The sequence below is a fragment of the Microtus oregoni genome, unplaced genomic scaffold (genome assembly GCF_018167655.1).
Source record: "Microtus oregoni isolate MIOR12 unplaced genomic scaffold, Mior012 000016F_ref0000370, whole genome shotgun sequence".
NCBI classification, from domain to species: Eukaryota; Metazoa; Chordata; class Mammalia; order Rodentia; family Cricetidae; genus Microtus; species Microtus oregoni.
In genome coordinates this window covers 21,623,943-21,651,327 of record NW_024543075.1, presented here as the reverse complement: position 1 = coordinate 21,651,327, position 27,385 = coordinate 21,623,943, and the positions used below count along the sequence as shown (strand labels likewise).

Here is a 27,385-nt window from a genome sequence, read left to right as displayed (position 1 = left end):
ACACACGGGTGTAATACAGGCACATACAACACATAAATAAACCAGCAGTCTAACATGTTAATAGCAGGCTGGGCCATGCTGATGCAGACTCCCAGCAGGTTCAGAGCCAGCCTGGGCTACATAGTGATTCAGGCTGCACTATATAGCAGGATCCATTCTAGAAGCAAAAGCAAAAGAAAGAAACCACTCAATAAGTCAATAGCACTGAGAAAGAGAAAGCCCGCTCTAAGGGCTAAGAACACCCTGCTAAGGTGCTTAGACCCATTCTAAAAGTCAAAGCAAAACAAGAAAACCACCCCAAAAGCCAATAGCACTGAGAAAGAGAAAGTCAGCTCTAAATACCAGGTATATCCTGCTCAGGTGACCTGGGCTCTGTGCAGCTCCCAGCAGAAGCAGGACCCCATTTCCCTGTCCCTCTTACCCCATCACCAGGTCTTATCAGCAAATTCCCAATAATTTCTCTACTCCTCTCCCTGTGCTGTGGTTAGAGTGTGTGTGTCTCCTTAAGAGTTCATAGGTCACAACCCAAGCCCCATTGCTATCTATAGTGATAAGGGATGGGGCCGTTGAGAGGTGCTTAGGTCATATAGCAAATCCCTCACAAACAGGATTGGTTTCCTTATAAGAGAAGCTTGCTGGAGGCTGCTTGCTCTTTCCACCCTGGGAGGAGGCAGAAAAGGCATCATTTAAAGGAGATCAGCCTTCGCCAGACAGCAAATCAGTTGTCACCTTGATCATGGGCTCCGAGGCCTCTAAAGCTGCAGTCAATGGAGTCACGCCATTGAGAACTTTTTCTGGGGGCTGGAGAGATGACCCAGTTGTTCAGAGCCCTTGCTGCTCTAGCAAAGCACCTGGGTTCAGTTCCCCCCACTCCTATCAGGCATCTCCCCCCCACCACACACACCTGTAATTCCAGTTCCAGCAGCTCCAGCACCTTCTTCTGGCCCTGCAGACAGCGGCATGCAAATGGCGCACATACATACGCTCAGGCACAAGTATGTACACATAAAAATGTATTCAGGCTTAAGGTGTTTTGTTATAGCAGCAGCTGAGGGTGAAAAGATAGGCTCAAGTAGCAGCCAGAGGTAGGCAGGAAAGTGAGCGTGAAGAGCCAGCCCATGGCTCTGCCTGGACGATGTATCTCTTCACTCTCAGCTGCTCACATTATCGCCTTGTTATTACCGTCAGCATTATACTGCAGGGCTGGGAATGGAACCTATGGCCTCGTGCACACTAGGCAAGTGCTCCACCACCGAGTCAGTTTTCCAGGCCCCCCGCTTCTTTATTAAAATTTCTTTGATGACATTCTTTTTAGATTCATTTTATGTGCATTAGTGTGAAGGTGTCAAATCCCCTGGAACTGGAGTGACAGACAGTTGTGAGCTGTCATGTGGGTGCTAGGAATTGAACCCGGGTCCTCTCGAAGGGCAGTCAGTGCTCTTAACCACTGAGCCATCTCTCCAGCCCCCTTTGATGACATTCTTTAGCCTGGAGCAAAGGTGTGCACTGGGGATATTGGTTTTTCAGGATGTAAGAGCGTTTTGATTGTGACAGTTTACACCACTAGATACGTAGTATGTAGAGACGTGTTGCAATGCCCAGAACTATTTCATAGCTAAGGTTTCCAGACATCCCAGACAGTCATGTGGGCAAAAGACATGCTTGCAATATCTAGAACCTTCTCCAATTCATGAGAGATATGTGTGTACTTGTTTTGGGTTTTTTTGTTTATTTGTTTTTTGAGACAAGGTTTCTCTGTAGCTTCGGAGCCTGTCCTGGAACTAACTCTTGTAGACTAGGCTGGCCTTGAACTCACAGAGATCTGCCTGCCTCTGCCTCCCGAGTGCTGGGATTAAAGCCCTGCACCACCACCACCCAGCCCAATTTTGGGTTTTTTGTTTGTTTGTTTTTTCTGAGATAGGGTCACTCTACATAGTCCTGGATGTACTGGAATTCACTACATAGACCAGGCTAGCCTCGAACTCACAGAGATCCTTCTGCTTTTGTCTCCCAACTGTTGGGATTAAAGGTGTGGGCCACCATACTCAGCCATGTACTTGTTTTTATTATTCATAATATCTTCTACAATATTTTTCCTAAGATTCTTTCTTAAATTAGAAGCATGGTTACCATAGTGATAGCGATAGCTCAGTTGTAAATTTGTTTTTCTTTCTTTCTTTCCTTCCTTCTTTCTTTCTTTCATTCTCTCTTTCCCTCCCTCCCTCTTTCCCTTCCCTCCTTCTTCCCTCCTCCCTCCCTCCTCCCTCTGGTGCATATACAAGGTCATGTATGCAAGTATGTGTGCACTTGTGTGCACATGCAAGTGGATGCTAGAATTCAAGTTGGATCAACTCCAAAAGTCTCTCTTCGAAGACCACACACCTTGCTTTTTTGAGATGGCGTCTCACTGGGATCTGTGTCTCACAATTAGGCTAGCCTGACTGGCCTGCGAGCCCCAGAGACTTTCCTGTTTCTGCCTCCCAAGAGCCTAGATGACAAGATCGGATTACTAAGCCCAGTTTTTGTTTTGTTGTGTGTTTCACTGGAATACTGAGGATCAAACTCGGGCCCTCACGCTCATATGGAAAGCACTTTACCAGTGACCACCCCCAGCCCCAGAGCTTAAATTCTTAACACTTTACTTGTTTGTTTCTTTGAGACAGGGTTTCTCTGTATGTAGCTCTGGCTCTCCTGGAACTCACTCTGTAGACCAGGTTAGCCTTGAATTCACAGAGATCTGCCTGCCTCTGCTTCCTGAGTGCTGGGATGAAAGGTGAGTGCCACCACTGCTTGGGCAAGAACTTGGATTCTTTAAAGATCTGGTTTGTCTGAGTCTCTCCATTTGTCATAGACTGTCACTGTCTTTGGGGAATTAGTTCCAGTACAGGACTGCCCACCAGTGACTGTCGGGGCTGGCCACTCCTTACCCCACAGTTTATAGGGAATGGCATAATTATGCCCATGCCCCAGTTAGAACCACCTAAGGGATTTTGCTGGTTTCTCATGGTTGCTGCAGCCTGTTATCCCAGACTCAGTGGCTAAAACAATCCACTCTTATTATCTTGAGTTCAAAGTGCTAGATAGGCCTTACTGGGCTCAAATCTAGTTGTCAGCAAAGACTGGGGAGACAGCTCAATGGGCAAAGTACTTGATGTACAAGCATGAGGACCTGAGTTCAGATCCCCAGTCCCCCTCTATAAAGCTGTGTGCTGCATGCCTGTAATGCATATAATGTATGTAATATCTGTAAGCTCTGAGAAGGTCAGAGACAGGCAGATTTCCGGGGCTTTTTGGGTAGCCAGTCTAGGCACTGGGTCAGCTCCAGGTTCATTGAGAGACCTTATCTCAAAAAATAAGGTGGAAAGCCCCAAAATGAAGACACCTAATGCTGACTTCTGCATACCCCCCCCCCACACCAGGTCTGTGCAGCGACACACACATAGGCCCATCCACAGCCTGCACACCTTCTACCACACACAGGCACACACATATGACTTGCACACCCTCCACCACACACACACAGGCCTCTGTAGTAGTATGGGGCGGCAGGGCTGCGTCCCCCACACCCGGCCGCCCACATGGCTAGCTTATGCCCCGAAATAATTACACGGACACTGTATTCTTTTAAACACTGCCTGGCCCATTCTCTTCTAGGCTAATTCTCACATATTAATTTAGCCCATTTCTAATAATCTGTGTGTAGCACCCCAAGGTGCGCTTACCGGGGAGATTCTAGCCTAGTCCATCCTGGGTCGGAGCTTCATCCCGGGAGCGGGGCATGGCGTCTCTCTCTGAGGCGTCTGCTCCTGAGAGAGCTGTGGAGTCTCTGAGCTCACTTCCTCTTCCTCCCAGTGTTCTGCTCTGTTTACTCCTCCCACCTATCCTCTAACCAATAAAATGGGCCAGGGCAGTTCCTTTATTAGCCAATGACCTTCCTCCATCAGGCCTCAGCAGAGCTGAGTTCTTTCTGGAGGCCTTGGGCCAGTCTTCTCATTTGCTTTGTCAGCTTCTAGAAGCCACCTTCATTCTTTGGTTCAGGGCCCCTTCATCCCGTGTCCAAAGCCAGCAATGCCAAACTGCACACTTCTAAGGCTGTCACCTTTCTGGCCCCTCTGATTCGGTGTCATTTGTGATTGTATTAGATGCTCCAAGGTACTTGCCTATTTTAAGGTCAGCTGGGTAGCAGTCTTATTTCTCTCTGTGAACACCACACAGTCACAGGTTCTGGAGATTAAATGTACATACCTTTGGGGTCATTATTCTGGCTATCAAAGGACTCTCTTAAAATGTCCACAGAAGAGCAATCTCCAGAGAAATGGTTTCTAATAGTAGTTGAAATCATGGATTCTGGAGCAAGGTTATTCAGGTTCAAATCCAAATCCTTCCACTTGAGCTGTGTTACCTGGGCAAGCTAGTTAACACTTCTAACTCCTTCTACAAAATGAGGATAATAACGAAAGTGATCGCTTTGCAGGGTGGAAAACACTTAGAGGGAGTCCAAGCAGGCCGCAGGTGCTGTAATGGGTGTATATTAAATGTATGCAATTAGGCCGAGCAGTGGTGGCACACACCTTTAATTCCAGCACTCGGGAGGCAGAGACAGGTGGATCTTTGTGAGTTCGAGGCCAGCCTGATCTACAACCCCCACCCCCAAACGCTTGCAATTAATGGGCAGATGCAGTGTTAGAACAAGACTGCTGTGTCTGGCCAACTCTTCCCATTTTACTCACTGTAAACTACATGCTTACCAAGTAGAAGAGTGTGCAGACTGTTTTTTTTTCTTCTTTTTTGTCTTTTCAACACAAATTTAGACATATGTAGGAAGAGGGACTTTCAGCTGACGCATTGTCTTCATCAGATTGGCCCTGGGGCAAGTCTGTGGGACATTTTCCTGACTAATGGTTGATGTGGAAGGGTCCAGACCACTATGGACAATGCCACCCCTAGGTGAGCAGTCCTGGGTGATCTAAGAAAGAAGTCTGAGCAAGCTAGGAAGCAGCTCCGCTTATGGCCTCTGCAACAACTCCTGTCTCCAGGTCCTTGCATGAGTTCCTGTCCTGACCTCCCTCGGTGACGGGCTGTAACATGGAAGTGTAAGCCAAATAAACCCTTTACTTACCAAGTTGCATTTGGTCATGGTGTTTATTACAGCTGAGAAAGCAAGCTAAGATACCTGGAAAGAGAGAAGCTCAGCTGAGGAATTATCTCCACTGGATTAGCCCATGGTCATACAAGATATTTTCTTATTTGCTAACTGACATGGGAAAGCCCAGTCGCTGTGGGCAGTGCCGTCCCTGGGATGTAGGCCTGGACTGTATAACAAAGGTAGCGCAACATGAACCTAGGAAGGAGCAAGCCAGTGAGCAGTGTTCCTCCATGGTCTCTACTTCTGTTCCTGCACTGAGCATCTGACTTTTCTTTCCTCAGTCATGGACCGTAGCATGAAAGACAAGATAAACTCTTTTCCAAGTTGCTTTTGGTCATGGTGTTTGCCACAGCAACAGAAACCAGACTGAGACAAAAAGCATGCTGGGACTTTATGTATCTTATTCTCTTTTTAACAGCATCGTGCTATTTAGCCCAGGTTAGTCTCACACCCAGTAATCCTTTTGGCTCAGTCTCTAGAGTTCTGGGATTACTAACCTGCCCAGTGTTGTCTGTACTCTTTGAATTGTTTGTCCTTTATATTTTGCTGAGCAAGAAGTTGAATTGTTAGCAAAACCAAACAAAGAAATCAACTGTAGCAATGTGAGCACCTTCTTTGTGTTTTCTAGGTGGGTGGATGGTAATGGTGTGTGTGTGGGGGGGGGGAGGGGATGGACCTGACTTCCTGAAGCTGGCTCCACCACACTTCCATGCAGGTAGGTCTTTGTAGTTGTTGCTGCTGCTCCATGGGGGGAAGCCACAGATGGAGTGAGGGAAGGGGCTCTGGGACCTGGAATCTAACTGCTTTGCTCTCCCCAGGACTGGGACGTTTGTTCAGCACCATGGAGAGTGGCACCCTCAGCCCTCAGCCTCCACAGTCTGATGCCCTGGAGGCTTTCCCCCAGAAGAGTCTGGAGCCCGGGGACATCGCTGTCCTGGTTCTGTACTTCCTCTTTGTCCTGGCTGTTGGATTATGGGTAAGCCAGGAGATGAGGTGAGAGATGGGGCGAGGAGGGAATATCTGGTCCAACTCCAAAATAAATCCTATCCTTTGGGAAAACAAGATACCAAGAGAGGAAGAAATGAACTACAGCAATTAGAACTTGAAGTATGTGGAAGCAAGTGATCTCTGTGAGTTCAAGGCCAGACTGGCCTATATAACAAATTTCAGACCAGTCAGGGATACACAGTAAAACTCTGTTTCAAAAAAAGAAAAATCCCCCCAAATATGTGGAGTGCCTGGAGTACAAGTCAGGGGTTAGAATACGGGAGGTTCGGGAATTTTTTTTTTCTTAAATGCACTGTATATTAACTGTGTTGGTCAGTAAGTCAATGCATGTTCACTTGTTATTTCAGGTAATTTGCAAGGAAGGTCTCTTTTTAGAAAACCAGTATTTGTCTTACTCTATGCACATGTGCATATATGATCATGCCCACAGAAGTCAGAAGAGACCAGAAGAGAGTGTGGGGTCCCCTGAGTTACAGAGGGTTGTGGGTCAGTTGATGTGTGTGCTGGTAACAAAATTCTGGTCCTCTGAGAGAACCATATGCACTTTTAATCACTTAGTTGTCTCTCCAGCCCCTCAATGAAGATCTTTTTTTAAAAAAATTATATATATAATGCATGTATGCCTACAGGTCATAAGAGGGAACCAGATCTCATTACAGATGGTGTTGAGTTGCCATGTGGGTGCTGGGAATTGAACTTATTCAGTGCTCTTAACCTCTGAGTCATCTTTCCAGCCCCACCTCAAGGAAGATCTTATATCATTTTACAAACAAAAGAAACCTAGGTCCAAAGAATTTAGATTTTTTTTTTGTTTTTTGTTTGTTTGTTTGTTTCAAGACAGGGTTTCTCTGTAGCTTTGGAGCCTGTCCTGGAAGTAGCTTTTGTAGACCAGGCTGGCTTTGAACTCACAGAGATCCCCGTACCTCTGCCTCCTGAGCCACCACCACCTGGCCAGAATTTAGATTCTTTAGTCTAACACTAAATTATGAGACTTGAAGCTAGAATCTGCACTTCCTTTACTTTGAAGCCTATGCTCTCATATACACACACATGTATATATGCATGTTGTATGTATATAAGTATATGCATGTATATATGTTCATTTTTATGGTAATATAGCTATAGTCACATGGTTCAAAATTAATAGTAGTTTAATAAATAGCACACAAAGTCCCACTGTGACCATTCCCTTCATAGGTGACCACTATTATTAACTTGTGAGCATTTGACATACTGTTCACTAATGTACTCCTCCAGGCTTAAAAGCAAATCAGAACAAATTATATGTACTTTGTAGCCAATGTCTTGCTACGTAACCCAGTCTAGCTTCAAACTTGTGATCCTCCTGCCACCGGCATGCCTTCCTTGGGCTGGCGTTAGTCTGCACACTCAGCAGTGATGTATGCCAGCCTGCTCACTCTTAGTAACAGTGCGTTGATTTCATTTTTGTCAGCCTGACACGGGGAAAGGATATCTCAGGACATTGCTAACATTCACTTAGCGAATGGGGCTGGACACCCTTCCAGGCAGTATGCTTAAGAAATCCTTATGGGGTAGCTGGGTGTGGTGGCGCACACCTTCAGTCCTAGAGGCAGGCAGATCTCTGTGAGTTCGAGGCCAGCTTGGTCTATAAAGCAAGTTCCAGGACAGCCAGGCTGTTACACAGGGAAACCCTGTCCTGGAAAACCAAAAGAAAAAAAAGAAAAGAAAAGAAATCACTTGTAGGATTGGGCAAGATGGATCAATAGGTAAAGGCATTGCTGCCAAGTCTGGCAACCTGAGTAGTTTGATCCCCAGAACTCACATGGTGGAAGGAGAAAGCTGACTCCCACAAACTGTCTTTCGATTTCCACACATCTGCCATGGCAAGTACATGTTCACACATAATAATGTGTGCATACATACACACACACACAAACACAAATGAATACATTAATAGCTGTAATTAAAAATTTTAGATAGAGCCGGGTGATGGTGGTGCATGCCTTTAATCCTGGCACTCAGGAAGCAGAGGCAGGAGAATCTCTGAGTTCGAGGCCAGCCTGGTCTACAAGAGTTAGTTCCAGGACAGGCTCCAAAGCAACACAGAGAAACCCTGTCTCGAACCCCCCCCCCAAAAAAAATTTTTTTAGATAGAAAAGAATTGCTAATGGGCTAGCTCAGTTAGTAGACTGTGTACCTAGCGTGTGTGAAGTCCTAAGTTCGGTCCCCAGTGCAGCATAAACTGGGCAGATGCACAACTATAGTGCTGACCCTTGGAGATGCAAAACTCTCCAGGATCAGAAGTTCAAGGTCACCTTCAGCTACACAAGAGTTTGAGGCCAAGTCTAAGCTACAAAAGGCCCTCGTGTTAGAATTTAACATTGTGTATTGGCTGTGAGAGGCAGATTTCAGTGAGTGGTTGTCCGGAGGGTGGCGGCCTTAGACAAGAGATGGGTACAGCCAGTCCTTTCTGTGCCCCTCTTCTCTCCTACCGCATGAGGGAGGACACAGAGAAGGCTGCATTTAGAAGGACAGTCCCTCTCCAGAGAATAAAGCTGCTGGCACCTTGACCCTTGACCCCAAGCTCTCCAGTCCTGTGAGAGAGGCATTTTGGTGTTTACAGATCCTTACCTCTGGGTACTGGCAGCTCAGATAGACTGGAACTTGAGCCACAGCCTCTTCAACTGTAATACCTGCCCCCAAACAGCGACCTCATAGGAGTGAGTGAGGATTAAAAGAAGCTGCTGTTGGCTGTGCATGGCACACACCTTCAATCGCAGCACTCAGGAGGCAGAGGCAGGCGGATCTCTGAGTTATGCCAGCCTGCTCTACATAGTGAATTCCAGGTCAGCCAGTGCTACATTGCAAACTCATCTCAAAATTTAAAATAAAAAATGTAATTCACAGCTGTAGCTTTTCATTACAGTTCCTAATTAATTTATTTAAAATGTAATTATTTTAAATGTATCTGAGCTGGTGCTTGTGAAAGACCTTACAGAAACATTTTCTAGAACACTAAAACAATGAAATCCATTATGAGTTGCCACTGGCAAACCACTGATCTGCAGCTCAGACGTCTAGAGGATCCTGTAGGTTATCACAAACATGTGAGCCGGGTGGTGGTGGCACACACCTTTAATCCCAGTACTTGGGAGGCAGAGGCAGGTGGAACTCTGAGTTTGAGGCCAGCTTGGTCCTCAAAGCAACTTCCATGACAGAATCTAAAGCCAGAGAAACCCTGTCTCAACTAATCAAACCCAAAACCAAACCAAACAAAAAACCAAACAAACAAAACACCAGCAGCAGCAACAACAAAAACAAGTGATGTGAGGACTGGCAGGGCTGCTGCACTGGCCAGAGATGAGGTCTGAGGTCTGCCTTAAGACATTCACATCGAAGTTTCAGTCAGACGAAATGAATCTCGCTCCATGGCCTCCCCATTCAGAGTCCCCAGCCTCTTCGGATGCCTGAGCACTGGCGTTCTCCTCACCAGCCCTCTCCTTCCTTGCAGTCCACGGTGAAGACCAAGAGGGACACAGTGAAGGGTTACTTCCTGGCTGGAGGCAACATGGTGTGGTGGCCTGTAAGTGGTCTCTGGTTGCGTTCCTCACTTGGCAGACTGGGAGGAGTTCTGTGGTGGGCGTTTGCACAAGGCTCTGCTTCCCAATCCAGTCATCCCTCAAAGACTCTTCAAGCCCTGCCATTGGTTTGCTCCATATTGTCTTCAGGTTGGAGTGAAAGCTAAAGGAAGTCTTGCTCCAATTCAAATTTATTTACACAAAAGAACCCGTCAGTGCACCTCTAGGATCGTTGCAGAGGCCCACTTTATCAATATTACCACAATCTGCTGACCTAGTTTCTCAAAATATCCCTCCACCATCTATTGATCTGCCATCTACCTTCATCTATCCATCCCTCAATCCATCCATCATCTGTCATTTGTCTGCCTTGTCTTCTCTCCTGTAAACGGAGACTGCTCGTTCATTTCCCAGCTGCCCAGACCTGAATAATCACACAGAAACTGTAGTAATTACAACATTGTTTGGCCTATTAGCTCAGGCTTCTTATTAACTAACTCTTACATCTTAAATTAACCCATTTCTATTCATCTGTGTATCGCCATGAGGCTGTGGCTTACTGGGTAAGGTTCTGTCTTCTGAGTCTTTCTCCTTAGGCCGCTACATGGCATCTCCTTGGCTCTGCCTACTCTTTCTCTCTCTACCTCTGTTCAGATTTCCTGCCTGGCTTTACTCTGCTAAGCCATTGGCTGAAACAGCTTCTTTATTAACCAATGGCAATAAAATATATTCACAGTATACAAAGGGGACTCTCATATAATCTCCCCTTTTCTGTCTAAATAAAAAGGAAACTTTTAACTTTAACATAGTAAAATTACATATAACAAAACAGGTATCAAGCAAGAATTGCAGTTAAAATATTTCTTTGTGAATCTAAAGTTTTATACCTAATTTATCTTTTATTATAACTAAGGAAAACTATAACTATCTGTTTTCAACTGTTCAAAGACCCCAGAAGGATATAATATTACCTAAGTAAACAGGAAGCGCATTGTAAGCAACTTCCAAAACTCTAGTATTGACAGAGACATTTGGCTGTTTGGTCAGTCACCCAAAGTTCTTCTGTAACATGGGGGCACCCATCTTCAGCCTACAGTAGCTGGTAGACTTTTCCATGAAGCAGGAAATCTGAAAGACTGCTTTGTCTATATTGGCAGTTTGTCAGTCACTTTCTTCTGTGTCCTGCAGAACATCTGGCAGACTCTTTCATGAAGCAGGAACCCCGAAGGACTGTTTCACCCTCTTTAGGCAACTTCAGCAGTCATTTTTCTATGGGTCCTGCATATCCAGTTCATACAGCATACCATCAAGCAGTCCAGGCAAGAGCAGTTTCTTGCCCAAATGGCTAACAAACTCTATAAAGAACCATTTTGATGCTCATCTTAAAGGAGCCGCACCTCTGTTCACTGCCAGCAAACAGAGTCTATTTTTAAAAAAATGTGGCTACTAAGAAGCTATGCTTAACTCTGTTCTTTTGTGTCTACAATTCCTTCCCAAGACCTCTTAGTTTTTATGTGGATATAGTTGACCCATATTGGGCACCATTTGTAAACAGAGACTGCTTGTTCATTTCCAGGCCACCCAGACCCGAATAATCACACAGAAACTATATTAATTACAACACAGTTTGGCCTATTAGCTCGGGTTTCTTATTAACTAACTCTTACATCTTAAATTAACCCATTTCTGTTAATATGTGCATCGCCACAAGGCTGTGGCTTACTGGGTAAGGTTCTGTCTGCTGAATCTTTCTCCTTAGGCAACTACATGGTGTCTCCTTGACTCTGCCTACTCTCTCTTCTATCTCTGTTCAGATTTCCTGCCTGGCTTTACTCTGCTAAGCCATTGACTCGAACAGCTTTTTTATTAACCAATGGTAATAAAACATATTCACACTATACAGAGGGGAATCCCACATCACTCTCCTACTGTAATATCTCAATAGACAATCAATTCCAACTTCATGGAAAACACCACTCCAGACTGTTCACCCTCTCCAGGCCCAGGCTAGCATGGGAAATGTTTTATCTCCTGACAGCATCCCTGGGAAATGTTTTATCTCTGATTACATCTCAAGTTCATCGTTGTACCATCATCACGGCTAGGGTAGACTGCTACACTGCCTGAGCTCCAGCGTAGCATGATTAATAAGAGCCCACAGGCTGAAGACCAGAAAAGCAAAGCCACCAATCACTAGAGAGTTCTTACCTCTATGACATCTTCAGATTGAAAGGAGAGTGAGCACTGTCTGTCAAACACACGTACACACACATACAGGTGCACACACACATGCATGCACATTTTGTTGAGTTGGAAAGCAGAGCTGGTTTGCGTCATGAAGCATTTAGCAGGAATCCTGTCCATCATGGATGCTACACACAGTTGTTCAAGCTGTGCCCTATACAAATATGGCATGTAGGATGGAATGGTCCAACATTCTCTATTTCCCCACCTGTCTTGGTCTCTTTGAAGAATGGTTTGAACTAGGAATAGGGACAATTTCCCAGGTCCAGCTCCAGGATCTTTCCCATTTGTCTCCGCACAGGTAGGTGCATCCTTATTCGCCAGCAATGTTGGAAGCGGACACTTCATTGGCCTAGCAGGGTCCGGTGCTGCTGTGGGCATTTCTGTTGCTGCCTATGAGCTTAACGTGAGTTTTGCCATGATACGGACATCTCCCCTTTGTTCTGCCGCCGAAGCCTGGGGAGGTGTGGGAATGCTTGCCACTTTAAACGTGAAATGGCATTTTTAGTTCAGCAAACAGGAGGTTTTAAATGTACTCCTAGCCAACAAAATTTATGTGGATCTCTCTGTATCTGCTTGGTGGGGACCCATTGGGCCACAACCCCCAAAATCAAGAGGTGAGGGCTCAGGATGCTTCCTCGGAGAAGTAGAAAATGACAGGTGACAGGAGGCATAGCTGCATATTTTAAGTGTCAGTTGACCATTACTGGAACAAAGTGCTCAGTAGGATGTGCCCCTCATGTCCCTAGAGACACGGAGATGTCCTATCAGGCCTCTCAGAGTGGCTTCTCCTGCATGTGGTTTTTATTTACAATCATGAGCACTTTTACAGTTTTTACAGACACCTTTGTCACATATACTCACATGGTAGGAGTCACGCCTCCAGGCTAGGACTAGGTGGCCTCAGCATTCATGTTTGTAAGCACTGCGACCTTGGTCAAGCTACACGACTTTTCTGGACTTCCTGGATACATTAGGGAGTAACCATGGGTCCCTGCCATGTAGTATCCACGTTTGAGTATTGATTGAACTCCTAACTGTGAAGGGTGTAGAGGAGATGCTGGCATAGGTTAATTGTTCCTTCAGTACCATTGGGCCTATTCTCCTGAAGCAATCTAGTGAGGCCCTCTGATGTCTAATTCATACGGGAAGAAGATGGCTCTTGAGACCTGTGGTAACTCTCCCAGAATCCTCAGCTCCCTTTTGGTATAACCCACCACTGCAGGGGAAGAGAAGGGGGTGCAGAGTGACCAAAGAGGACAGTGCTGTGTTTAGGAGACAGAATTAAATGTCCCCCAAGTCTTTTAGTCTTTTATTTCCATTTTCTTCTCTCCTGCTTTATCATCTTCTCTCTCTCTCTCTCTCTCTCTCTCTCTCTCTCTCTCTCTCTCTCTCTCTCCCTGTTTTGGGGTTTTTGTTTTGTTTTATTTTGAGGGCCTCACTATGTTGCTCAGACTGGTCTCAAATTCTTTGGCTCAAATGACCCCATCTTATCCTCTAAGAAGTTGAGGCCTTGGGCGCTCTGCCCTGTGCTGTTAACCTCTTGCCATTTTAAACATGGAAATACATAAAAGCCAGGAAAAGTGAACCACTCAGCAAGGAAGTGACCAATTCAGGGGCGGAGTGTAGGCTAGACCAACTCAAGACACAGGGGAAGGGCTCCATCATGTGGGCAGAGCTGAGTGTGTTCTGACTGTGTTCTTTTGAGCAGGGCTTGTTTTCTGTGCTGATGCTAGCCTGGATCTTCCTTCCCATCTACATTGCTGGCCAGGTGAGTGTGAAGGGAGTGGGGGACACAATATGGCATGGGAACACCCTTGGGAAGGCCAGCCTGCATCTCCTCCCTCCTGTGGATAGCCATCTGACAGCCATTAAGTCTCCTGGCACTGGGGACAGACGTTGAACAGGTGAGAAAGAACAAAGGAACCCCATCCCACACAGATCTGACAGGTACCCAGTATTTTCAGCACACACAGGGTACTCAGAGGCTGACCTCAAAAACATGTTTTAAATGTCAGAACCCAAAGATAAGCCTTACAATCCTTTACATGCATAAGCCATAACTTCAAAATTCATAAATTCAAGCACACATATATATCCATATGTGTGTATGTGATGCAGTGGTTCCTTTCCTTTATGCTCAAATCTATAAAAGCTATTTCTGACTGAGATGGAATGCCAATGCTGTGTTGCACAAACAAGAAATCTATGTATGTTTGTGTGTGTGTGTTTGGCTGCTGAGGATGGAGTCAGGACTGCTAACACTGAGCCACACCCCTAGCCTAGACTTGGTGGAAAGCAGTTTGCAAAGGCTTTCTAATGCCACTGTCAGCTGCTTGTCACTCATGTTCCTGAGGCCTTCTTCTCTGTCAGGTCACATGACATCATAACCACCACTGAGCAAGCAATAGCTGACTTTAACTTTGTAATATGTAAATTTAGAAATAGACAAAACGGGAGGAGTTTGGACATTAGACATTATGTAAAGTTAAAAAGTGGTAGTGTAGGGACAGAGGGATTCCCCTGGGGAGGTTGTCAAGAGTCTAAAGGAGGCTTGGATGAGCAAGGGGTCCTGGGTCTGCTCATGAACTCTTGCAAAATAGGTAAAATAGGGTGCATACACAAAATATCTCAGGTATTCCAACACGGGACTGGGAGTGATGAGCGTGAATGTGTGTGTGTGTGTGTGTGTGTGTGTGTGTGTGTGTGTGTGTAAGTATAAATGCGTGTGTACCATAGAATTTGTGCAGGTCAGAGGACAACTTTCAGGAACTGGTTCTGTCTTTCCATGGGTTCTGGGGATCAAACTCGGGTTGTCAGACTTGGGCTGCCAAGCACCTTTACCTACTGCAAAGCAATGGATTTTAACTGACAGACTGGGGCCAGGAAAGGGGGTGGTGAGATGCAGGTTGTTCATCAGAGTTGAAGGGGGATTGACGGGTGTTCTCAGCTGACGGATCCCATTTTTTTCTGGCCAGTAGAAAACAATGTCACCTGCTGAGGGGTTGGCTAGGGGGAGTGGGGTGAGATTGAGAAAAGCCACAAAGATCTGAGAAAACTCAGGATGCTGTAGCTGTTTGTAGTGGTGAACCCGTCAACAGCCACAGTGCCTTCCAATGAAGAGGGGACATCCTTTCATGGTACACGAGGCCAGGAAAAGGGACAATGAAAACAGAGCTGAGCAACTCTTCAGTTCTCTAACAAGATGAAATTGGGACTATGGTGCCGGCCAATGGTACCTTAGAAGCCCAGACAGATGAGGCCCTGGGTTCCATGCTCAGCACTACAAAATAAGGAAAAATAAAATAAAATGACTGGGAATTTTTTTTTAGACATCCTTTGGGTGGCATCTTTCAAGTATGCAAAGGGGAGAGTGAGCCCACGCTGGGTAAGTGCCACGGTACTGAGAGTGTAAACCACCATCCAGTTTGCTTTTACTGGAAGTCAAGGCAGGCGTGGCAACACATAGCAAACCTGCACAAAGCTATAAAGCACAAGCGTGTCGCTTAGCAAACTGTTGTAAAATGAACACCATATCCGGATGTGAACCTCTCTTCCAGATGCTTTCTTCCCCTTGAGTCCTAGCCACTCACAGCTTTGGTTATACACCCTGCAGAATGTGCTACCTTATCTGGCTGCTGTGTCTATTTCTTCGGCCCAGTCATTCAGCACCAGCAAGAGGGATGGTCCCTCTGTGATCCCTTGGGCTATGGTTTGTGTCTGTAGTCAGAGGAGTATGTGGCCTAGACTTTCTGACTCACTGGCCTATTTCCTGAATGGCTTGGACTTTAGAATAAAGGCTACCTTCAAGATCGGAAAGCTTTTTGTGTAGTGTGTGAATGAAGCAAGCTCTCCTTTGTTTCCTTCCTCCTCCTCCTCTTCCTCCTCTTCTCCTGTCTCTAGAAACTTCCTGTAGCAGCTATCCTCGATTGACCCCGGGGTCAACTGATAGTGAGAGCCAATGAGAGGAGTCTAGCTCAGGAGCCATGCCCAGATGGCAGTTGTCTTGTCATTGGCAGATTAGATAGTGGTTGTCCAGAGTGTCTTTTTTTGGTACATTTATCTGAATGGACCAGAGCACCCATTGTACTCCCTGATCAAGTCTCAAGTCCCAGAGTGTACAAGGCTTGCACTATTCCTACAGTGTCAGAACTCCGTATAAAATACTTCTGGAAACTTCCTGCTGAGATTACCTTGGAGAAAATCAGAAGACTTATGCAGGACATCCATGGGAGTCAGAATCCCAACTTGCCTTTTGAGGAGAAGAGATGAATAGAGAAGCTTTATTAAACCTGTCAAAACTATCTATTGTTATCTTTATTTTTTGCCAATGTTTTAATAAGAAAAATTCAAAGATGCATAAACATTTAACTTATCTCACTTAAAACACTAGAACATTCAGTAAGATTCTACTATTAAGTTACTAGTTTAACTTTTTTGAGTCAGGTTTTTACTAGGTAGTCCAGGCCAGCTTCAAACTGATAATCCTCCTGCCTCAGTCTCCAGAATGGCCACTCAGCCCATATTAATCATTTTTCATCACTGCAACATAATACCTGAGATAAACAGGGGTGGGGTTTATTTTCACATTTCCAGAGGTTTCAATCTCTTGTTAGCAGGCTCCCTTCCTTTTAGACCCATGCCAAGGCAGGAACATCATGGAGGGGAAAGATGGTGGGGAAGGCGGTTCACTTCATGGCCCCCAGGAAGCAGAGTGACAGGGAGGAGCTGGTGACAAGGTCTATCCCCCAAGTGACCCACCCTTCCAAACAGGTCTTCTTCCTAGCTCCCACCACCTCCCGATAATATCATTAAGTTAGGAACCCATCAGGAGATGAATTCATTGCTAGGGCGGAGCCCTCCGGATCCAAACACTTCTCTGGGTCCATCCACTGGGACCACGCCTTCCACATGTGAGCTTCTGGAAGAGGCTATGAGACCAAACGCAGCCTTTCCAAATGAAGAAATATGCCCCATGAGTGTCATTATCCCATCCTTCCCCATCTGACTCCTGGGACCCATGGAAGAACACCCGCTGGTCGGAGGTCCCAGAGTGGCACCCCAATCATGGTTCTCAGCAGCATGGCCATCCTGGAAGCATCCCACATGGAGTGACAGTCTCTGCTTCAGACTCCCATCCCCACATCCTGGCACTGCCAGAACTCAGTGCCTCTGGGATGAAGACGCTCTGTGCACCATTACTTCCTTCTGCATATTCTAGTCCCAGAATTCCAAAGGGAGGATGAGCAGATAGAGATTCCTGCAGTGATTTCTGTGCTGTTTGTGGGGCCAACAACGCCGCACCATGGAGTGAAACTCCTCTTTCCAAGGTCTTTTAGGGCTGTTTTTTGTTTTGTTTTTATCTTTTTGGTAACAGGGTCTTACTGTACAACCTTAAACTCTCAATCCTCCAGCCTCAGTCTCCTGAATGCTGGGATTACAAGCATATACCGCCTTGCTTGGTGGGTTTTGCCCCTTAAGTTTTGAAGTGAGTTATATTTTGCTCTTAACTGACATGCAATCACTGTGGGCGTTCATCTTATCAGGGGACAGAGAGGGCAAAGTCTCGTGTACAGCCTGTGTATCCTTAGCACTTCAGCAACGTTCTCTCTCGCTCCTCTCTTTTAAAATAAGAACATTATTCTTTGACAATTTCATGTTATGACCATATACACATTTCCTCCTCCAATTCCCTACCCTAGGTTGCCCCAATGTGTCCCCTTACGATTGAATGCTATTGTTGTCCCCTCCTCCTCCTGATACCCTGCTGCATCCAGTTAAAGCTGCGCAGCCGCTCATGGATGGCTTATCTCTGGCCCCATGAGCGGCTCTCAGCATCAGGAAGTTGCTAAAAGAGAACAGACGGCATACCTCATTGCTTTATTCTTCCCTATATTCATTTTTCTGGGTTCCCTTAAATTTGTAAATTTCCACTTACAGTAGTAATTTAAAGTTTCAAGGGTTGAAGTTAGCTCAGGGGAAGAACACTTACCTAACATGCAAGAGGCCCAGAATTCAATTCCCAGAACTGCTTTTAAAAAATCATTTTGGGGAGAGGGGATAAAGTTATTTCAGTAAAAAGATAAGTTCACTTAAATAGAGAAAACTAAGTTAAATCCAGCATACAGCAAAACTAGGCTGGAGAACAGAATGCCTCATGTTTATAAACACAGTAGTTGGGGTGTGTGTCGGGGGAGGGGGTTGAAGTGGCTCAGCCAGGAAAGGTGCTTGCTGCCATACCTAACAACCTGAGAGTCAACTCCTGCAAGCTGTCCTCCGACTTCCACACTCCTCCTGCAAGCTGTCTTCCGATTTCCATACTTGTGCACCCATCACACACACACACACACACACACACACACACACACACACACACATAAATAAATAAACCTGAAACAATAGTTAGGTTAGGTGCACAGCCCTGTACAGAACCCAGCCTGCCCCCTTTCCAAGTCTCCAAGTCTTCTTCCTCCTTAAGTCTGCTGTGGAGAAGCCCAAGATGATGCTCCATCCTTCTAAATTTGTGGGGATGGAGGAGGTGGGCAGGGTTGGTGGCCAGGCTGAGGAGGCAAATGCCCAAAGTCAGCTGAGTTTGATAAAGCTGTTTTAACTCCTAGGTAACCACGATGCCGGAATACCTCAGGAGACGATTCGGGGGCAAGAGGATCTCCATCACCCTGGCTGTGCTCTATCTGTTCATCTACATCTTCACCAAGATCTCGGTAAGGTGGACACATGGCCTGGCCACCCTCCTGCAGCACAGTGAGAAGCTGGCCTTAGTGTATGAGGGTTTCCTCCATATCTGTTTCTCCTCCCCTGGGGCTGGTTTGATGTTGGAAGTAGAGGGAAGGGGGTAAGATGGGCGGAAGAAGCATGTATGAAGGAGAGGCAGAGGCAAGGAATCCTTCCCGATGCCTGCCAAAGCTGGCTTGAATACATCTCAGCTTGACGGTAGGGTCACTGAATAGAGACACAAGAACCACTCCCACTCCCCTGCTCTTGGGTAGGACTGTGACCTTCCTCCAGAATCAGGGAGTGGTAAGATATTAATTGGAGGTTTTGAGATAGCCTGGGCCTGCCTCACCCTGACCTTTGGATGACCTCCAGGAAGGTGACAAAGAGCAGGTGCATTAGAACATCCAGACGTGGGCTGCTCACTAGGTTTGGCTCTGGGGGTGGCAATGATCTTGTCCCACATGGAGTAGGGGCAGAAGAGATTCCACTAAAGACAAACAGCAGCAACTGACTGTCCTAGCTGCAGACACAAGGTACTCCTAGGATGGTTACTTATAGTCTGGTAAGGGGTGAGTGTCATCTCAGGAGGAATCCACCAGTTGGAAATAGGGGTGCTGCCATGCCAGATGGCTGGACCACCACCGGTCAAAGCTGGAAGATGCATCAAAACATATTATGTTGGGAGACAGACTGTTTCTGAAAGCCCAGAGCCTTAGAAAATCAGAGTGAATAAAGGTTAAGCCTGCCAACTTTGAAGGGCTGGTGTAAGCTCTCACCCAGCTCTGTTGCGGATGAGGGGAAAGTCACACAAGAGCTTTAATGAGAGAAGGATGATGTCATCCTTGGTGGAGCATGAAGGCTGCAGTGTGGAGGAGAGCAGGCAGAAAGACCCACAGAAGAAGCAGGAAGGTCATGGGGCTGTTGCCAGAGTACAGGGCAGGCATCTCAAACTCAGTTGCCCACGGGGCTTCATTTTGATCCCCCCAGTTTAGGATGAGATGGATGAGGAAATAAATGTGTGTGGCTCTTCTGTATTAGTCAGAGTCTGGGAGAGAGCCTGTTCCTGGGAGTTGCTGCCGTTGCTGCCCATCATCAATTCACTGCTGCCTCAATCCACCGATCCATCCCATAGTCCATGCATCCACCCACTCCTGCCTCAATCCACCCATTCATTCCGTGGTCCATGTATCCACCCACTGCCTCCTCTATATCCATCCATTCTCTAGTTCATCACCCATTCATTCACCCATTGACTTCTCATCCTACAGGGAGACATGTATGAGGGTGCCACCTTCATCCACCCACTGATTTCTAATCCTACAGGTAGACATGTATGCAGGTGCCATCTTCATTCAGCAGTCCCTGCACCTGGATCTGTACCTGGCCATCGTGGGGCTCCTGGCAATCACAGCTCTGTACACTGTTGCAGGTATAATGGGACATGCATGATGCTCAGAGTTGATGGGCAGGGCTGTGGGCCACCCATTTTGTTCTGGCACACCTTCTGGTGTTCTAGTGTGCTAAGGCCATCTACTCACTAAATCTCATCCCACTACCCTGAACGATGACATTTTGTTAGCCATTATCCAAAGGAAAGAGGGATACTTAATAAAAAAGGAATTATCCAAGTGCACCACAAATGAGCCAGACAAGGTGGTTTATGCCCATCATTCCAATACTCAGGAGGCTGAGGCAGGAGGATTCTGTGTTTGAGGCCAGCTTGGGCTATGGACTGAGACCCTGTTTCAACAAACAAGCAAAACATCCCACAGCTACACAATGTTTTCCTATTCTATGTTCCAAAAGGACTAGTTGAAAACCCACTAAGTGCTAAGCATATGAGTCCACATGTATGATCCGAAGCTGGGCAATAAACAGCCGATTTTGAAGCCTGAGTTTAGGCAGCTTTATTTTTTTTTTCCTCTTAGATTTGTGACCAAGAAAGTGATTGGTGCATAGAGGGCTTTCAAGTAGCTGGGGTTTTTTGTTTTGTTTTGTTTTTTTAAATAGTCACCTGTTTACGCTGGCTTTGCCCTTCCTGCCTCCTCTTGGTATAATTCATCCCACAAATGTACATGCATATACACATATTCACGTTGTGGATCACCTACTATGTGCCAGGCACCATAGACAACGGAATGGGAAGGAACCAGAAAGACAAAGTCTGTCCCAGAACTTGGGGACCTGAGGTAGAAGAATGTTGAGCTCAAGGCCAGCCTAAGCTGTACAGAGAGACCCTGTTTCTTAAGAACACCATATAACAAAAGAAAAGCACCAAAACCAAATTAATAATAAACCCAAAACTCTTGTGTTCACACACGCATGTTCTCTCTCTCTCTCTCTCTCTCTCTCTCTCTCTCGCTATGAGGACACAAATGAACAAGGAAATCAATTGGTAATGTCAGAGTATATTATTATACTTGATAAAAGCTATCAAGGGTGACCGTGGGGCTGGGGACCAACCAATAAAAGGAAAGCTTTTTAAAACACATAAAGCACTCAGTCAAGGGCTCTCAAAGGCAATCTTTCAACCAAATTTAAATGGCATGAGAAGTGAGGAGAACCCCAAGCAGAGGGGAAGACAACTGTAAAGCCCGTGGAATGAAAGCACCCTTTCCCCAGCCATGGAATAGCAGGGGGGCGTCAGTGGCGATGACAATGCGCCTGTGTTCACTGAACTCCAGGCGGTGCTGCAAGAATGGTGTCCTCAGAACCTAACTGCAATGTCTCTGATGAGGAACCAGCTAGGAGGCAGGGACAGGACCGAGCTCTGGGGCAATATCAGGGAAGGGACACCATCCAACACTTGGCAGAGGCCCCAATACAGAAAGCCTACTGGAAGCCATGCACTCAGAACAGGAGGAGAGAGTGAGCTAATTGTCATGGCCAGTCCATCTTCGAGTTCCTTGTTTGGAGGAGTCGGTCTCCTCTGTGAGGCTGGATGTTGTATGACGGCAGGAGCATGCCACTTGGTGGGCACACAGAACCTGATAGCATGCTCGCCAGATATTCAGTGGCCAATTAAATAAAATGTTTAACTGCGCCATGGTACTTGGTAAGTAGGCGGGATTCAGTACGTATTGGTATAGAAATAAGATGGGCTCAGTGGTACCAACTGTGGACTTTTATGACTTCTGGCTCACTTGAGGGAACATCAGAGAACTAGGGTGGGATTGTAAACCAAGTCCCCCATTACTTGAGAGAGGGCTCCATTACTACTGACCAGGAAAGGGACTTTAAGGGTACCAAACCCTTCTACTTGCTTGTCTTTCTCTTTCCCTCTCCCTCCCTCCCTCCCTCCCTCCCTTTCTCCCTCTCTCCCTTTCTTCCTTCCTTTCTCTCTTTCTTCCTTCCTTCCTCCCTCCCTCTCTCTCTCTCCCTTTCTTCTTTCTTTCTTTCTTTCTTTCTTTCTTTCTTTCTTTCTTTTTCTTTGAGACAGGGTTTCTCTGTGTAACAGCCCTGGCTGGTCATTTTGTAGAGCAGGCTGTCCTGGAACTCACAGAGATCCACCTGCCTCTGCTTCCCGAGTGCTGGGATTAAAGGCGTGCGCCACCACCACCCGGCCTACATGTTTTTCTTAACTGTGTAGCAGTTGCCCTCACATAAACACGTTTATATCAGGTAACAGGTCAACGCCCCTTTCCCTTACGGAGGGGGACACTGGAGAGTGGCTGGGCCTAGTACTCTGTCCATGTCGATGGCCCTGAAAACACCACAAAGGTTTTTAGGGAGGGCAAGTTCAAGAGACTCCTCTTAGGTAACCATGATGGTTTCAAAGAAGCCTAGGTGGATTCCGGATACCTAGGACTCACATTCTTCTTCCAGCCTTAAAAATGAGGGGTGTTGGGCCAGAGAGATGGCTCGGGGGATAAAGGTGCTGACCACAAAGCCTGTCAGAGTGAGTTCAACTCCGGACCCCGCATGGTGGGAGAAGAGGCCGAGCCCCTCAAGCCTCCTCCTGACCTCCATGCACGCGCTGTGTCACGTGGGTACATGCACACGCACATAGGGACAAGGAAACACTGAAGCAAGGGAGAGGGCGACAGGGCACGGGTGACATGAAAGCAGAAATGAAGCTGTGGCGAAAGGGGGCCAGGGTGGTGTGGGACAAGAGGGAGAAGAGAATTCAGAACTAATTCTGTTTAAATATTCCATAATGAAACCTCATATTTGGCATGCTAAATGCTAATCTAACTTTTTTTAAAAGATTTATTTATATATTTATTATATATACAACATCCTGCCTCTATGTATTCCTGCACGTCAGAAGAGGGCACCAGATCTCATTACGGATGCTTGTGAGCCACCATGTGGTTGCTGGGAATTGAACTCAGGACCTTTGGAAGAGCAGCCAGTGCTCTTAACCACTGAGCAATCTCTCCAGCCCCTAATCTAATTTTTTTTTTTTTTTGTTTTTCAAGACAGGGTTTCTCTGTGGTTTTGGAGCCTGTCCTGGAACTAGCTCTTGTAGACCAGGCTGGTCTCGAACTCCCAGAGATCCGCCTGCCTCTGCCTCCCGAGTGCTGGGATTAAAGACGTGCGCCACCACCGCCCGGCTTTAATTTTTTTTTTTTTAATAAAAAAGGAAAACATTCAGAGTTAGGCCTGTGGTCCAGATCCACTTCCTGTATCAGTGAGGAACTGCTGTGTAATAAGCAAGCCACATGCCCTGTAACAAGACACCTATACAGTGAGGGGCTTAAACAATGGCTTGCTAATCCCCGGTAGTCTGTCGGTTGCCTGGATGGCTGATTTGATGGTCTTATCTGGCTTTGTGGAACTGTAGTTCAGTGGCAGCTGGAACAGCTGGCTGAAACAGATAGCCTCTCTCATGTGGTGGATGGTTAGCTTGGGCTGTGGAGAGCAGATTTCCTTCCTTTGAATTAAGTGGGGCTGGGGACTGAACCTAAGGCTTGGCAAGTGCTCTACTTCCAAGTTCCTTCCAGCTGCCTTAGACTTGTTTTTGTTATGCCCAAATCCATGAAGTCCCCCAAAAGCCAACAAGGAGACCGAGTCCCATATGTAAAAGCAAAGAGCCTTTGTTTTATGCAAGTTTGCAAACTCGGTCTGTCTGCATGTCCAATCTATTGGAATAAATGGAGAGCCCCGAGCTCAATTAGTGTTGGGTTTTTATAGTAGTAAAGGTGGGGGTAAGGGGTTTCTGAGTGAGGTTCAGGACCCCTGATTGGCTGACATTTGTCTAGGGGTGTCCTGGTGAGTGTGTGCTGGCAGGTGATCCTATCTACAGCAGTTGGAACGTTAGGCATTTCCTTGGGATGGTCTGTTCTTGGATGATGCTCTGGTAATCTCAGTTTGTGGTTCTTCCTGCAACCAGGTATTGCTTCAGGGTAAACTACTGAGACTCAGGCCTCCATTAAACTTATCAGTGGCTGAGTCCTATACTGGCAGGTGACAATGGTTGGAAGTAAAGAACTTCCTTTGGGTGATCTGTTCATATTTAGCTATCACGGCTGGCTCCTACAGTTTTAAGACATGGTCTTATGTTTCCTAACCTGGCCATGAGCAGCACAGAACTCCTGCCTCTCCTGCCTCTACTTTCCAAATGCTAGGATTCCAGGCATGCAGGACACAGTTCCTGAGGCTTCTTACAGCATACTGTTCTTTAAAAAAAAAAAAAAAAGAAAGAAAGAAAGAAACTAATCAAAATCAAAAAGAAAAGAAAAGAAAAGAAAAGAAACTAAGCATACTGTTCTCAGGGCAGCAAAATCCCAGCGCTCCTAAAGGGAGCCACATGCAAGCGTGTCCACTCTATCTATTCCTTTGATCACAGCAAGCAACAAGGCCAGGCCCACACCACAGAAGTAGAGACATCAACCTCAGCTCCCCATGAAGGCGCAGCAAAGCAATACTGTGAAATGTTCACGGGACACAGGGACCAGCTGAGGCAGCCGTCTGGGTGGGCCTCAGTCCTGAGAACTTGGTGGCATCTCCACCTTCTAGGCTCCCTCCAGCCCAGAGTAATCCTCCCACATGACCTGGCCCTAACCTGTGCTCCTCCCTCCAGGTGGTCTGGCTGCTGTTATCTACACAGATGCTCTGCAGACTGGGATCATGCTCATAGGGGCATTCACCCTGATGGGCTACAGTAAGTGGGGACCTTGTCTTTCATTACTAGGATGCGAAAACGCAGGGACCAGGAAACATACTTAGTTACTACCTGGTCCCTCCCATTCCAGTGGGGGAGGGGGGAGGAAAAGGGGAACAGAGAGAGAGAGGGAGGGGGGGGCATTTGCATGTACAACATCAGATTTCTTCTTTTGTTACTCTCCACCTTAATGTTTTGAAACAGTCTCACTGAGCTTGGAGCTCACTGATTCACCTATACTGGCTGGAGTTGCTTGTTTGCCCCTCCCCCAGGCTCTGGGATCACAGCCATGCCCCCACCCCTGAAATTTATTTATTTTCTTTTTCCTTTTTTTAGTTTAAATTAAAATATAATTACACCACCTCTCCCTTCCCTTTCTTCCCTCCAGCCCCTCTTGTATGCCCCTCCACTTCCTTTCAAATTTATGGTTCCTTTTTCTTTACGTATTATTGTTACACACATATAAGTATATAAATACAACCTGCTAAGTCTTGTATTTTTGTTGCCTGTGTGTATATGATTTCAGGGATGACCACTTTGTATTGGATAACCAATGGATCTACTAATTTTCAAAGTGAAAACTTTGATAGTTTTTCTGATAATGGTATGGATAAATGATGACATAAATCATTTATGAATGAAAGGGAGAAAGGGATAACTTTCACAGTCAGGGATGGTTTTGACCTTGGGAGATGATTTAGACACAGAAGACCATGACAGCAGGACAGTGTTTTCACACTCTGCACCCAGTGTCACCACTGTCTTACATGACACGTTCAAACACGACATTTAGATACATGTCCGTGTAAAGTTCGGGACAGTGACATCAGGGATCTTCATTATTCTCTCTCTCTCCCTCTCTCCCTCCCTCCCTCTCTCTCTCTCTCTCTCTCTCTCTCTCTCTGGTGTGTGTGTGTGGTGCATGCATGTATGTATACAGGCATATTTGCTTCTGTGTGAGCACATATGAAGGGGTTTTGTACTTGCATGTAGAGGTCAAGGTTGACATTGGGTATCTTGTGTCTTCATCTCTTCACATGAACTCATCAGTTCTAGCACAACTAGTCAGCTCGCCATGGAGGGTCGGTCTCCACCTATTACAGGCTGATGTTACAGATGAGTTATCACACCCAACTGGTGGGCATCCAATTCTGGTCCTCATACTCGAATGACAAGTGCCTTAGCTCCTGAGCCTTCTCCCTAACCTGCTCCTCTCTTAGATTGCAAAACTCAAAGCTTAGCTACTAAACAACCTAGCTGGTAGAGTAAGACGGTAGTCAGGTGTGGTGACGTACATGTGCAGTCCAGGTACTTGAGAAACTGAAGATGGCTTGAGCCTAGGCATTCAAGGTCAACTTGGACAACATAAAGAGACATACTATTTTAAAAACAAACAAAAACGTTCGGTAATTGGCTCCAGACCTCAAACCTCAATCATCTTGCTGCTGCCCGTGAAACTGGTAATACATCCGTGGAGATGCCGAGGAGTGGGTGCCCAAGGCACCGAAAGTTATTTGGCTTTTAGCATTGCGCAGGGCACAGGTCTGCATTTTGGATATACGTCACTTTCGACTTTCAATTGAGATTTCAAAGAAATAATCACAGAGTAATACATTTGTTTCATGATTCAAATGACAAAAACCACTTGCTAGCTTTTAGATAGATTCTTCTGCACTCTTGTGAAGAAGGAGAAAAAATATTCATTTCTATTTTCTCTCCCTCTCGTAGTAAATCTTTGTCTGTCTGAAAACGTCCCTGTTTATTGATTGCTTTTGAAAAATGCCTTCACTGTATATAAAAACCTTGGCTGTGGTTTGTCTTCCCGGTACATTAGAGGAGCCTCTGCTGCCCCTGTACTGCAGTAGGGAGGTCTGCAATTCTCATTTTTAGTCCTGTTACCCCGAGTCCCACCTCCTACTTCGGTTGCCTTGAAGGAAACGATTCTGCTTCATCTTTTTTATTTTTAACTTTTGACACCTTTTGCCTTTTTTCCTCACAACGTCGCTGAGGCTGGCCCTGAACTTCTGACCCTCCTCCTTCTCCCCCTAATCCCCCCACCCCACCAGTACAGGAACTATAGGCATGAGCCACTGTGCCCGGTCCCTTTACCTTTCATTTTCAGCCTTTCTAGTACAATAGATGGAAATGGGGGTTGTGTTTATCCTGATTGATTGGTTACTCCTGAGATTTGGAGAATTGTAATTTAAATCCTGGCTGTCCTGGACTTGCTATGTGGACCACTTTGGCTTCCATCTCGCAAAGACTCCCCTGCCTCTGTCTCAGGCTTGCATTACCACACCTGGCTAGTGTCTTTTACTCTTGGGACTCCAGTGTCACCAAATCTGCTGTATCCCAGCGCCTCACGGCCTCTTTTCTTTTGTATTTCACTTTGAGTTATTTCTATTCTCCTGTTTCCCAGCTTGCCGAGGGCTTCTTTGGCTGTGTTGTCTGTTAATGAGCTGACTGATGAGAGATTTGTCATCTCTGTTACCATCCCCATTATATCCTTTCATTGTTTCCTCTCTCTTTCCTCCCCCTTCTCTTCCTTCTCCTTCATTTTTTAGCCTCCGTATGTTGGCTAAGCAT

At 46.2% G+C, this 27,385-nt stretch overlaps 1 protein-coding gene across 1 annotated transcript in view; it reads left to right on the top strand.

Moving 5' to 3' along the window:
* Slc5a11 (solute carrier family 5 member 11) overlaps positions 1–27,385 on the top strand; it is a 52,940-nt gene that overhangs the window by 5,916 nt on the left and 19,639 nt on the right. The window contains exons 2-8 of the mRNA XM_041666456.1: positions 5,965–6,122; positions 9,648–9,719; positions 12,260–12,364; positions 13,670–13,729; positions 18,576–18,680; positions 20,017–20,122; positions 24,719–24,799. Coding sequence (XP_041522390.1) covers positions 5,988–6,122; positions 9,648–9,719; positions 12,260–12,364; positions 13,670–13,729; positions 18,576–18,680; positions 20,017–20,122; positions 24,719–24,799 — 664 coding nt within the window. The 5' untranslated portion in view covers positions 5,965–5,987. The remainder of the gene's footprint in view (positions 1–5,964; positions 6,123–9,647; positions 9,720–12,259; positions 12,365–13,669; positions 13,730–18,575; positions 18,681–20,016; positions 20,123–24,718; positions 24,800–27,385) is intronic.